The sequence below is a fragment of the Zingiber officinale genome, chromosome 8B (assembly GCF_018446385.1).
Source record: "Zingiber officinale cultivar Zhangliang chromosome 8B, Zo_v1.1, whole genome shotgun sequence".
In the NCBI taxonomy this organism is placed as follows: Eukaryota; Viridiplantae; Streptophyta; class Magnoliopsida; order Zingiberales; family Zingiberaceae; genus Zingiber; species Zingiber officinale.
In genome coordinates this window covers 113,368,080-113,382,407 of record NC_056001.1, presented here as the reverse complement: position 1 = coordinate 113,382,407, position 14,328 = coordinate 113,368,080, and the positions used below count along the sequence as shown (strand labels likewise).

The 14,328-nt window shown below is 39.4% G+C and overlaps 1 protein-coding gene across 4 annotated transcripts; it reads left to right on the top strand.

The window, feature by feature from the left end:
• Positions 1–438: 438 nt before the first annotated feature.
• On the top strand, positions 439–7,045 carry LOC122014390 (UPF0481 protein At3g47200-like). Of its 4 annotated transcripts, none has more exons than XM_042570615.1 (4): positions 439–552; positions 4,101–4,482; positions 4,906–5,009; positions 5,342–7,045. In XM_042570615.1, the coding sequence occupies exon 4, from the start codon at positions 5,345–5,347 to the stop codon at positions 6,929–6,931; it is 1,587 nt and encodes a 528-aa protein (XP_042426549.1). In that variant the 5' UTR covers positions 439–552; positions 4,101–4,482; positions 4,906–5,009; positions 5,342–5,344; the 3' UTR covers positions 6,932–7,045. The 4 variants fall into 4 exon arrangements, with proteins under 4 accessions (XP_042426549.1, XP_042426550.1, XP_042426548.1 ...); XM_042570616.1 differs by having other exon boundaries at positions 4,906–5,034; XM_042570614.1 differs by lacking the exon at positions 4,101–4,482 and having other exon boundaries at positions 453–552.
• Positions 7,046–14,328: the final 7,283 nt, after the last annotated feature.

Genomic DNA, 14,328 nt, shown 5'->3' with positions numbered 1-14,328 from the left:
AATAAATCATATTTAATTTATTATACACACAATCTTATACTGTATTGTAACAAGTTATTTTTGCGATTCAAACTATCATGAGGTACAATAACTTTGAGATAAACTTGTAAATTTAGGACTTTGTCTCGTATGTAGTTTCAAAGATCTTTCCTTTTAAAACTTCAATAATTCCCTCTAATATAAAAAATATCTTATTTAATTAATTTTAATTAGAGTTGACAATAATAAACAAGCATGGTTCATGATCACGTACATGACATTAGCTAGCATGCTCACAATAACTATTTTATTTTATTTTTAAAACATTTAATATAACGTGTGATTCAATTATTTTGATAATTTTATATTATCCATTATTTTTTAATTAATAATTTAATCAAATTATTATTATTATTTATTAATAACAAGTGGATCATTTAATGTGGCATCGATTCATGCCCCACATATGTAGCTCCTAATCTATATACAAGGGGAAAGCAAATGCATGGCTATCAGATGCTTCTCCGATAGGATGAAGATGTGAATATCATCGGCCGGGCAATCACTTGAGTTGTATGTCTTCTTAATCCTTCAAAGTCTATGCATTCTCTTAGCTTCTTAATTACTTTTTTCACACAAAATGATGACTAAGATATCCTATTCTCTTAGGAATATTGTTTGCAAAGAAAGTTATAATTAATAATTATTATTAATGAATATTAGACTTTCGTACTCCTTCATCAACCCATACTTACTCAAATAACTTTGTAGGCTTCAAATTAATATCAATTAATGAACATCATTGCAAATTTAATTTTTCTCTGAATTTATACATATTCATTTTTAAATTGTAATTAGTTGATGCATAGTAATTAAGATTATTTTTTTAAAAGTGCAATCTTTAGTTATTTTACAGTTCGTTTAACAAAACCTCATAAAAGTTAATTAAATTAAAATTTTAATTTATATTCATCAAAATTTTAAATAATAGAATAGGTATTAAGTATTCTGATTTTCTGTATTCTAGACAGATAAAAAGAAATATAGTAAACTAAATTTTAGTTTATCAAATTTTTTTTCTAAAATATTCTGTATTTTTTTTAAAAAATATTTATGATGGTTTATAACAGAGTTTCTTTTTATAAAATATTGATGGAAAAATAATTGGGAAATCGTATCCATTTTTAAAGTTTTCTTTTATTTTCTCGATCCCTTATATTTCTATATGTTTCATATTTATCTCTAAGACATTATTTATACATAAAAATAAACATTAAATATCGTTTTTTTTTAAAAAAAAAAAAGAAAAAGAATGGCCTATTAACATGTTGATTCCTGCTCTTGTTATAAAAAATATTAAATTTTACTATTTATTTAATTTTACATTTGTTGTTAATGTTTTATTTTTATTTTTAATATAATAGATCGCAATATATAATACCCGTTCATTTTTCAAATTTATAATTCTCTATATCTCGACGAAAAACTTAAACTTTATTGCCAATGAAAACGATGAAATAAAAATCTATGGCTCTGATACCAATTGTTGGGTCTCGTAAAACCTAAGCCGCATGAATTCTAAACAATCGAAATAAGAATTTAAATAGGAAAAACAAGAACATATGAACATGGATCTTAGTTTCATCGAGAACATGATATAAGAAAAAAGATAATATATAAACATAATAACAAAGAACCTGATTGAAGAGTCATATCTTTATCCTTTAGCATAGTTCAGAAGGTCCTGTGGAAAAAGCAACGGAAAGAAAAGGAGCGGAAAGAAAAGGCAGGTATTCCAAGATACTTAGGGGATGACTCGCCGAAAATCTTTAGGTCAATAGGGAACCAAAAGCTATGTCAAGATGATACTCTAAGTCCTTGGGGACCAATCCTATATATAGTGGACATTTATTATCAGTCCATAAATAATAATAGATGTGGGACTATAAGTCCATATATATACTGAACATCTATTATCAGTATATAGATGATAATAGATGTGAGACTAAATGTTCTACATATATATGATCTACATCTAATAATCGAACCCAATAAACCTAAATTAGATCATTTTAAAAGATTCAAATTGTATTCACATATGTAACTTATAAATAAATTCATCTAATAGGGATAATTATATCCAATAATATAATCCCCTTTCAGTGAATTCTCCCCATCATAATCTTCGTCAAGCTAAAAATTGCCCTTGATAAACATCAAAGTAAACAACCTGACGTTTATACAAATGGAATATAACATGCTAACATGACCAAACTACTTGTATTCAAATCCTCAAACTTGTTTCGCATGCACTACTTATGTTTATCGGAATTGTACTTCTATGAATGTTTCAACTCTTGATACCTACTTTGAGTGAGCCCCCCCCCCCCCCCCAAAACCCAAGTCTTCAGACATGTAGTCAAGCCTCTAGGAGAATTGAAAGTTTAGTAGAGATGAAGTTGGTGTTGAATAGATATTAATGGAGAATTGATGGGAGAGGAAAAATGTTCCATTATGAATGAGACTTTAGTCCTATATTGAGAGTTTTATGGTATGATTGTTGGTTTATATTGATTCACATATATTGAGGATGTGAACAAATACATGAAAAAAAATTTTCTTTCATGTGTGAGTGCGCAGAGGGAGGTGCAAATCTAGGGCTCGAATTACACTAAACTATGTTGACTCTTATGCGTGCACGACCTGTGTACGCCGAATACTGGACTGGTCAGGGCAAAATTTACCCAAGGGGAACAACTAATATTTTATCACTATCGAGTGATAATGAGTGAAGCGGTCGGCGAGTAATGATCATTAATGGACTATTAACATTCCTATTGATCTGAGCTCCTATATAAGGAGGCTGCGATCATAGGCAGAATACACACAGAGAAAGTAGCAGAAGCCCTCCTCCTCTATCGTGCAACTCCTGCTTGGCGGAGTGCCTGTAATAGCAATCGGTGAACCACGATCAATTATTGTATCTTTCTAAGAACAGCCGAAGGTGGGGCGAATATGCTTCAAGGAAATTGTATCAGTCACAGGCCTCGGTCAGTTCTCCCAGTCGGCCTCTCCATTCGCCCTGCCAGTCTTTGTCCGCCCGATCTGCCTCTCGCCAGACTTGTCTGCCAGCCCAGTCTGCCTCTCGCCAGACCTGTTTATCCGACTGGCCTGTTGCTAGGCCTGTCTACTTGCACAGTCGGCTCTCTGTCTCTCTGATCGGACGACTACTTTCCTCGATCGGCCTCTCTTTGTCCGCCTGGTCGGCCTTTCTGTCGCCCGATCGTGCTGCTCTGTCGGCCTTTTTGATCCACTGCACCCGCTCGTGCTGCTCTGCTGCTCGGCCGATCAGCCCGCTCTGTCAACATTGTACAGATTACCTTTATCAATTGGTAAAAATCAACCCTTATTAGCAGTCTAAGATTATCAACTTAAGTTATCTTAATTGTAAGTTGAATTTAATTCTGAGTATTTAAATTCAGCTAATATCCTATATCTATCTGATAACAAATTTAAACCAATCCTATCATATATGTAAATCTTGAATTGCGATTTGAACTAGTGATTATAAGGTCGTATGATAATAATTTTATTTAGCACCAAATCTGCTCTTAAAAAACAAAAATCTAAATATCTACCAGTAGTCATTGTTAATGTCAGATTTGCTTACACCAGTTTTATCCCGTCATCTTTTATTAAAAACCAATATCTTTGACTTATTAACAATATCTAGGAATAGATAATGCTCAAAGTCAACTCTTTTCACCCAATTGCTTTGCATCTACTTAAATATTAGGGAAACTGCCCAGAGATCTATCCTCTTCATGGGATTGATCCTCCAGTCTCCAGAGAGATGAGAGACAATCGATGATCGATGGATGGATAGTTTTCCTTATCGTCTCCTATTATAACTGATGATCAAGATTTGTAATTTTGTTTCCATTGCATTTGTTTTATAGATAAATGTATCGTGTATAAGAATCAAAAGTGATATACATCTTAAAGAACCCTAAACATTTCCTAAGTCAACCATGATGTATAAGAACAAAAAGTCATTAATGAAGTTGCATGATAAATTATGTGTAATTGCTTTAGTTTAATTGGGTTTTGATACTTTAAAGGAATTTGAGTCAGTCAAAAGCAAAGCGGTTGAAGCAATTGAGCTAATTAAAACGTACAAGCTGCAAAAAGGTTGGAACCGTCAACCCAGTGGCCCCCTCAACCCGGCCCCATAAGTATGAGAGGGAGTAAATCACGGTGAATACGGGCCCAGCTATGACATGGTGGTCTCAGGTGTTTAGCACGGACAGATATTGATGTTATCGCATTTGCTGTCGCAGACCCTCGACCTCTCGACTCATGCTGCAAGAATCCATGTCATAACCAGTTGATCCCGCCCGTGGGGGCGAATAATTAAAACGTACAAGGAATGATGTCACGATGTTAATTAGTTAAAGCCAATTCTTTCCCTTCGACGGCATTCCAGCTAGATATAATAAGAAGGTAAATTGTAACTTCCAACAAAAGAAAATATCTACTTCAATTTTTCAAGGTAAGCAGATATTGATTATTTTATATCACTTGGACAAAAAGTATTTTTTATTCGATTTTAAACTTTAAAATATTTTTATTCAAAATTACGTGACGTGTTTAATTTATTTTAATTAGAGTTGACAATATTAAACAAGCATGGTTCATGATCACGTGCATGCCATGAGCTAGCATGCTTACAATAACTATTTTATTTTATTTTTAAAACATTTAATATAACGTGTGATTCAATTATTTTGATAATTTTACATTGTCCATTAATTTTTTTAATTAATAATTTAATAAAATTATCTTTTTTATTAATTAATAATACGTGTATTGTTTATTAATATGACAACGATTCATGCCCCACTAATCTATATATAATTGAGGAAGGGCCGGAGCTACCTAGCTTATGGAAGAAAGCAAATGTATGGTCATCCGATGTTCTCCAATGGGATGAAGATGTGAATATAATCGGCTGGGGAATCACTTGAGTTGTATGTCTTCTTAATCCTTCAAAGTGTATGCATTCTCTTCTTACTATTTTCACATAAAATGATGATTCTCTCAGGAATATTGTTTGCAAAGAAAGTTATAATAATTATCATTAATGAATATTAGATTTTCGTGGAACGAATTGTCCTTTACTATTAGAAAAGTACATCATATATACTTTAGAATATATTAAAAGATATATTTTCCAAAGTATATCTTCATCAACCCGTTCTCGTCAAAAGTACTCAAATAACTCTGTAGGCTTCAAATTAATATCAAATGAATATCATTGCACATTTAACTATTCTAATTGCATAATTTTTGTTTGCTACAGATAATGGAGAATAAAGATAGTACTTCTACAATCAACATAGATGAATGGGCAAGAGAATTGGAAAATAAGTCAAGCTATGAAGCACAAAGGCATGTGAGGTATCAAAATTCAACCATCTTTAAAGTCTCGAAAAATTTGCGAAGTGTTCAGCCTGAAGCCTATGAGCCAATGATCGTTTCGCTCGGACCTTACCACTGTCATCAACCTCACCTTCAAGACACTAATCAGCTCAAGCGGCTCTTGATCAACAAATTGTTGGAAAAGGGTTATGAAAAAAGTTTAAGGAACTATCTCACACTTGTCAAGGAAGAAGAAACCAAAGCGCGAAATACTTACTCAGAGCAGCCAATCGACATGTGTGAAAAAGAGTTCATCGAGATGATGCTGTTGGACTGTGTGTTTGTCATTATGATCTTATGGTTTTGGAAGAAGGACGAAAGCGGATTGAAAGAAATAGAAATTCCCAGCTTTCTGAACAGGCAAGGATCATGGAGAATAGTGGCACGAGACATGTTGCTATTAGAGAATCAACTGCCCTTCTTTTTGCTCGAGGCTTTGTTCGGCTCCGCATTCCCTAACATGCGTGGGAGTCTAAAGGAATGGGTGGTCCAATTCTTCAGTGGCTTTGTAATTAATGATAAGGTGCCAGAAGTACCCAAGGACACTAAGACAATTCATCACATTCTCCATCTTTTTTATTTATGTATTGTGCCATCAGACAGAAGTAGCAATGTTGTTTTTGCTCGATCAACTGTACTCAAGGGCCCGAGGATGGGACGGGTACAAACTGCGACTCAATTGGAGGCGACTGGAATAGAGCTCAAGAGGAAGCAAAAGGCAATGTCCTTCTTAGATATCACATTCAATGAAGGGGTTTTAGAGATCCCCCAGATCAGGATTGATGACGATACCGATATCCTCTTTAGGAACCTCATTGCATTGGAGCAGTGTCAAAAGAGCACTAATTGCTATGACATTTCGACCTATGCCTGGGTCTTATCTTGCATCACTTGCACTGTTAATGACGTCGACCGACTCCAGCAGAAAGAGATCATCATCAACGGGTTTAGCAATACAAACGAAGTTGTCAATCTCTTCAACAATGATAAAAGGTGGAATCGTCACCCTAACGGTTCTCTGGCCCCGGCCTCACAATATTCCAGAGAAAATAAATCACGATTAATACTGGGCAGGATAGGTGACTGGGGGTCGAAGGAATTTTTGGCACAACAGACCAGGATTTTATTCCCGAGTGCAACTGGTGACCTTCGACCCCACGACTTCCAAGCACCTAACCAGCTGATTGTCAATCTCTTCAACAAGCTCTGCAAGGAGGTGGTGGTCGATCACAAAAACTGCTACATTTCAAATGTCTTCAAGGAGGTAGAAAAATACCGATCAATGAAGGAGTTAGCAAAATATCGACTAATGGAAAACGTGAACTCACAACTGCAGACCAGCCCAATACACGCGGACGCCAGGTTGGAGATGATGCTCAATCAAGCACAGGAGTACGACAGGAATGACCAACACCAGGCCATAAATGCAAACATACAGTTTGTTGGTAATTGGCAATATTTATATAAATAGGATATATTAAGTCACTTAATTTGCTTGTAAAGCTAAATAGTTCTTATTGTGCTATAAGTTGTAACAGATAAAGTGTGATTGATGTGTATGATATGCCAAATATAATACGCCATTTGGCAGATTACTGGTTGAAACCAAGCTATAAGTGCCATTGGACCATTCACCTATCTATAGCATGGACGCTGAGGGGTGATTGAATGAAACACAAAACAAATGTGAGGGAATGAAAGCACCTAGTGCACATGGTGGAGGTCGCAGGGAGGGATTGCCACTAGTCGAAGAGGGAGAGGAAGAGGAAGAGGAAGAGAGGCAGTGTAGAGAGACTTTTGACGTACACAATCCGTGCAGAAGACAACTTATCATCTGAAACACACAAGAAAAGCAAAAATTTTGCTTTTGCTAGTGTGTGTGGTTCATAGGCTACCACACAAAACTTTGCTTTGTTCATCAACAACCCGGGTATATGTGTTAGGAGTAAACTTGTTACAATCTATGTGATCGTCTCAGACGCTCTTTTTTACACTTCTGAGTGCGTACCAGAGTCACAAGAACTTATAATCAAGTAGGTTTGAGCAGATAATCTCAAACTGTCGACTCTAGCGAGCCGAGCCACGCGCTGAGTAGATGAATTGCGGACACCGTGAATTGTTGAGCGGCACCACGTTGCTGCTGAGAGTTGCTGACAAGATGTCGAGAGCTGCAACACGAACTCATAGTGGATGCCGAGTCCAGCAGAGCGTTGTCTCCCTAAAATAGATTCGGCCCCTCCGCGCTGCTCAGAGGATTAGGTGGGCGTCTGTTTCCCAGGATAAAACAGCAAGATCACGAGCACAATCGAGCACTGGTTGTCATGACGATCTGAACTAGATCCGAAAACTATCACTATTTCTGTTGAGCAAAAGAAGTGCACAACAGAAGGGAACAAAACATGGGGATTCAAGGAGGACAAAGCTCACAGATCACTTGAGTTTTTTCTCTTTTTTTTCTCTGCTTTTGCTTCAATCCTCTCAAGGTCTTATATAGACCTCTGTTGGCCTCTGTTCTGCTTGCAATCTCATTGCAAGCACAACGAGCAAGCCACGTTGTGGCTTGCATGCTTGCCAACAAGCAAGCCACAACGTGGCTTGCATGCAAGCTGTGGCTTGCTTGCAAGCTTGCCACGTGGCGAGCAGGTAAGCTTGTCACGTGGCATGCAGGTAAGCTAGCGACATTCCTTGTCTTGTATGCTGGCCAACAAGTTGTCTGACTGATGTTACAAACAATGGGGTTCACAAAAAGACCCCTCGGGTTGATGTCATCCGGGCCCTTGATTCTCATCCCCTTTGTTCCGAATCAGCCGGAAGGCTTCACTTTCTTTGTGGGACTGAAACCCACACGTCGTATTTCCATTCAAGTTTTTTCAACAATCCCCCACATGAATGGAAACAAGGATGTGTGATAGTCTTCGACAGTTGAGTTGAGTATAGGATAGGTGGGTGTTACCCTTTGAACCTTCCCTTGTAAACTCTGTTTGCTCACTAGATGATTAGTAGACGTGAGATCTTTGAACTGTTCGACCGTTGGTGTAAGCATGGACAGATGTGTACCCACGACTCTCCCTGATATAGCTCAGGTCTTATGAGTGTGTTCGTTCTTGGCCATGAACACGCCTGATTCTGTGAGAAGTTCTAAGAATTGTGCCTTCAATTCTTTTCGAAGCGGCCTCACTTCTTTCGCACATAGGTGATCCCTCAAGAGTTACACTCATAGAGGCACTTCTTGATCATTAAAAGCCTATCGGCTTACCCTAGTCTGGTCACTGTTTCATTGGGCTACCCACAATGTGTCTAGTTAGTGCAGATTAGTTGGCCCTTTGAACCTAGTTCTTGGGATCTCCAGTCAGCATAGGTTGGGTGTCCTCTGCACTGATTACTGACAACGACATCAAGCCCATTTCCTGTGATGAGCTTGCAACTAACTCTCGATTTAACCCCTTGGTTAGCGAATCCGTTAAGTTATCCTTTGACTTCACATAGTCAACAGTGATAACACCAGTTGAGAGTAGTTGTCTAATGGTATTATGTCTACGACGTATATGTCTAGACTTACCATTATACAGATGGCTTTGTGCCCGACCGATTACTGATCGACTATCCCAATGTATGCAAATCGCCGGCACAGGTTTTAGCTAATGTGGAATATCTTCTAAGAATTGTCGTAGTCGTTCAGCCTCTTCACCACATTTGTCAAGAGCTACAAACTCAGATTCCATCGTAGATCTGGTTATTACGGTTTGCTTAGAAGATTTCCAGGAAATGGTTGCACCAGCTAGAGTGAAGACATATCCACTTGTAGACTTATAGTCTTGTATATCAGATATCCAACTTGCATCGCTGTATCCTTCGATCACAGCAGGATATCTTGTATAGTGCAGTCAATATTCACGAGTGTACCTTAAGTACCTCAGTACTCTTGTTATCCCTTTCCAATGCTCAATACCGGGATTACTTGTGTATCTGCTCAGTCTGCTCACTGCGTAGGCTAAGTCTGGTCATGTACAACTCATCAAGTACATCATACTTCCAATCACTCGAGAGTACTCTATCTGCGAGATACTTTCACCTCAATTTTTTGATAGATGTTAACTCATATCTATCGGCATTCGTGCCAACGCAGTATCACCCTTGGTGAATTTCTCAAGAATTTTGTCCACGTAATGGGACTGACTAAGAACAAGTTCTTCTGTCGTTCTAAGAATTTTGATTCCTAGAATCACATCAGCTAGGCCCATGTCTTTCATGTCAAATCTTGAGTTCAGCATATCTTTAGTGGATTCGATTATCTTATCATTACTCCCAATGATAAGTATGTCATCTACATAGAGGCACAAGATGACATAGTCACTCTCTGTGGTTCTCATATAGACATATTTATCACATTCATTGATCTTGAAGCCACATTCTTTCGTGACATTATCAAATATCTTATGTTACTACTTTGGTACTTGTTTCAAACCATATAATGACTTCACCAATCTACAGACCTTGTTTTTCTGTCCTGACATAGAAAACCTCTCAGATTGGTCCATATAAATTTTCTCTTCTAAATCCCCATTTAGACAGGTTATCTTTACATCCATTTGATGTATTTCGAGATTCCATAGAGCAGCGATAGCCAACAATACTCTAATGAAAGTTATTCTAGATACCGGAGAATATGTATCGAAGTAATCAAGGTCTTCTCGTTGTCGGTATCCTTTGATTACCAATCTGGCCTTGTATTTATCGATTGTACCATCTGATTTCATTTTCTTCTTGAAGATCCACTGACACCCTAGTGGTTTACTTCCGGGAGGAAGATCCACAAGTTCCCAAGTGTGATTTTGCAAGATAGATTATATCTCAGATGCAATTGCCTCTTTCCAGTGAGGTCCATCAAAAGAGCCTACAGCTTCTGAGTAACTTTGGGGCTCACTTTCCAACATGAATGTGATAAAATCCGATCCATAGGATTTTTCTACCCGAACTCTTTTACTCCGTCTAGGCTCAACCTCCACGGTTTCCTCGTCGTCATCATCTTCTTCTTCGCCTGGTGTTTCGGTTGCCCATTTTGAGGAGCTAGCATCCTCCCGGGTCTTATATGGAAACACATGCTCGAAAAATGAGACATTTCTCGATTCGATTATCGAGTTCTTATGTATCTCCGGTATGTGTGACTCATACACACAAAATCTATACGCAGTGTTGTTTTGTGCATAGCCAATGAAGATGCAATCAACAGTCTTTGGTTCTATCTTAATCCTTTTCGGATCAGGCACCAACACTTTGGCAAGACACCCCCACATTCGTAAATGATCCGGTGGTCAAGGCAGGGGACCCCATTGCGAAGGGTCAACGCCACGTGGAGATCAAAGGGCCGGGGGGTCCACCGGAGAAGGGTGAGCCGACCGGACTTGGGAGAAAAGGATAGACCGCTCGGCCGACCGATGAGCATCCAACAGTAAAAGGTGCCCTGACAGGGGTCGGGGTTCCGACGCTCAGTTGAAACAATAGCTAAGAGCCGAGCAGAAGGCCTAAGAGAAGGTGATACTGCTAACAGTCCTTACGTAGCACCCGCACGGAAGTCTTCCCAACATATCAATGCAAATGACAGGCGGGACGTGATGGGCTTGCCGCCCGGCCGGCGCAGGGGATGAGGGCCGTCCGGACGACGCTCTTCGTCCAGCCGGCCGGCCGGACGTCCTGGTCAGTGGTGGGTAAAGAAGGACAGGAACATCTTCTGACAGCCGTCAAGTCCTATGGCTAGGCCATACTCCAAGTCTGACAATGAGGTATTCTGTTGTCCCATCGAAGACATGATTGGACTGTAGCAGTATGGCGTCAGGTAAGCTTTCTGACAGACACATACCGAGGTATGGGCTGCGGACACGTACCTGCCTCGGTGGACGTGTAGGAGCTCTTTCACCGCTCTATATAAAGAGCCGCATACTTCGCCGGAGGTACGCGTTGAACACTTTTGGAGCTACTTTTTCCACCACTTGCTTACCTGACTTGAGCGTCTGAGGGTCGCCGCCGGGAACCCCTTCCCGGCCCGACTTCTGTGCAGGTTTGCCGGAGCTTCGTGCCACCAGTCGAAGATCCACGTCAGCAGTCGGAGAGCGCCCCGTGCCCAGCGTCCGTTGATTCAGCATTCGGACATGATCAAATTTATAGAACGGTTGTCTTCCATTCCACAACTCATAAGGACTCTTATCTATTTTCTTCCGGGGCACCTTATTTAAAAGGTAATTAGCTGTTAACACAGCTTCCCCCCACATGAACTCTGGCAGTCCAGAGCTTAATAGAAGAGCATTCATCATCTCCTTTAGAGTTCGATTCTTTCGCTCAGCAACTCCATTTTGCTGAGGAGTATAAGGAGCTGTTGTTTCGTGTCTGATCCCATGTTCAGCACACAACTCAGCAAATGGTGATACATATGTGCCGCCTCGGTCACTTCGAACCACCTTTGTATTTCCATTCAAGTTTTTCCAACAATATGACCCACTTGAAAGGATATGCCTATGTTACACAAAACTCCAATCGTACATTCACATTAGAACATCCTGTAATAAGTTACATGGAACTCCAATGGCGCATTCACTTTGAGAACAACAACTTAGATTATCTCCAAAATAAGTTATATAAGACTTCAACTGTGCACTCACTTTAGAAACATCCCTGACTGAGATTATCCTGATAATAGACTACATATGATTTTAACTGTATATTCACTTTGAGAACATCCCGGCTAAGAACATCCCCATAACAAGTCATACACTTTGGGAATACCCTCGATTGGAAACATCCCCTAACAGGTTATACACTTTGGGAGCATTGATCAGAGCATTCCCATGACAATGCACTCATATTTTAAGAACATCTCAAACAAGAACATCCTTGTCAAGCTAGACCCGTCCATCCGATCAGGATCTCCTATCATTCCTGACAATTGCAACTCCAACACAAACCTACACGTAATTGTCATTGACAAGACAAATGATGATAGATGGAACTCACGACGACCATCCAAACTGTGTCAGACGTGCAGTGCTTGTGCAATACCTTTGATATCCAACACTATTGGACCCTGTGATAGTTTTGATGTGATCAACCATGTTAAATTAGGTCGTGTTATGTTTTGATCCTTGTGTCTAAGTGTGCAGAAGTTTAGGAACACAAGAAGTCGAGCGGAAGACGTAGCTAGCTAAAAAGATGACACGGGAAGGGAGTCGACGGGCTCGGTGCATCCGAGGGACGAGGTGCTACGGAAGAGTACACCAGTGGACGAGAAAGATGTGCGCGACGTTTCGAGGGACGAGAAGCCAAAGCGGAAGCCTACTCGAGGAGAAGGTTGGAAAATAGGTCCGGGTGAGCCCTATTTTGGATGGTCGCAATTACCCAGGTGAGCAGAGCAGCAGAAGAGTGAAAGGAGGCTGGAAATACTGCTGGAGACGCCTTCAAAGGGAATTGAAGGTGCCTCCACGCCCCACTATAGAAGGCACCTACGATGAACAGTACGAAGACGCCTTCCAGCCCTATGGAAGGCGCCTTCGACCAGGCTAGTTTTAGTCGTTGGTAGTGGATAAACATTTATCCTCTTATGCTTTGCTGGAGGCGCCTTTCACCCTATTGAAAGCACCTTCCAGCCACGGATAAGTTTTTTCATGGGTTATAAAAAGACCCCTGGACCTAGAAAATAATACATCATTTCTTGTAATCATTTTCTAGCAACTGTCTGAACTTTCAACGAGTGTAAGAGACTTCTTCGCCTTCAACGAAGGAGATTTGTTTAGCGCCTTTGCTTGCCTTGGATTAGCAACCATCCATCTAGGTTGTAACCAAGTAAATCTTGTACATCTTCTTTCTAGTTGTTTCTTTAATTTATTATTATTCTTGATTTTAATTTGAGTTGAAAAATTGGGAAAGGTATTGTTGTCTTGTTCAGATTATTCCCATCTCCCTCTTATCGGCCTTCAAGGGTCCTAACAAGTGGTATTAGAGTCAAACAATCTCAGAAGGACTAACCGCTAACTAAAGCACCGAAATGATGGTCGGACTAACAATTTACCCACCAAAGTTCAAGGGAGAATTTGCGTCTTGGAAGAAACGCATGGAGGTATTTTTTTAAAACCGATTTTGAATTATTGTTAATATTAAAATATGGATTTGTAGTATCGAAAGATAAAGAGGAGTATCAATAGACCAAAAAGGAGAAAGCAGATTTCGTGGCAAATGGACGAGCCAAATTTCATCTGTTGAGTGTGCTACCTCTACAAGAAGTCAAGAGAATTGGGCCCTACGAATTAACAAAGGAACTTTGGGATAAGTTCCTGGAATTACACGAAGGTACGTCCGACGCCAAACTCGTAAAATGGGATCTATTCCGGAACCAAATCAGCAATCTCCGAATGGAAGAAGGCAAATCGGTTGCTCAACTACATGTTAGAATCAAGGAGCTAATCACCAGTCTAACAAATCTTGGAGAAATGGTAACCAATCGGGACACGCTAAGGTATGTTTTAAATGCGTTCCCGCGAACACTGGAATGGACATCAATAGTAGACTCCTACTAAATCTCCAAAGATCTTGAGGTGAGTACTTTAGAAAATCTTTTCTCCACTTTCGAATTACACGAATTTCGATGTACAGGACAAAGAAAGGGACCGAATCAGAGCATTGTCCTAAAGGCATGAATGAACAATCCAGACTCTGAAGAGTCAATTGATGAGGATGAAATGACTTTAATGGTAAGGAAATTCAATAAGTTTATTCGATCTAATAAGTTTAAATCGTAGATGAAAAAGGATTATCAAAACAAAAGGAAGGTCCGATGCTACAACTGCAACGAAGAAGGAAACCTCGGGGATGAATGTCCTAAAC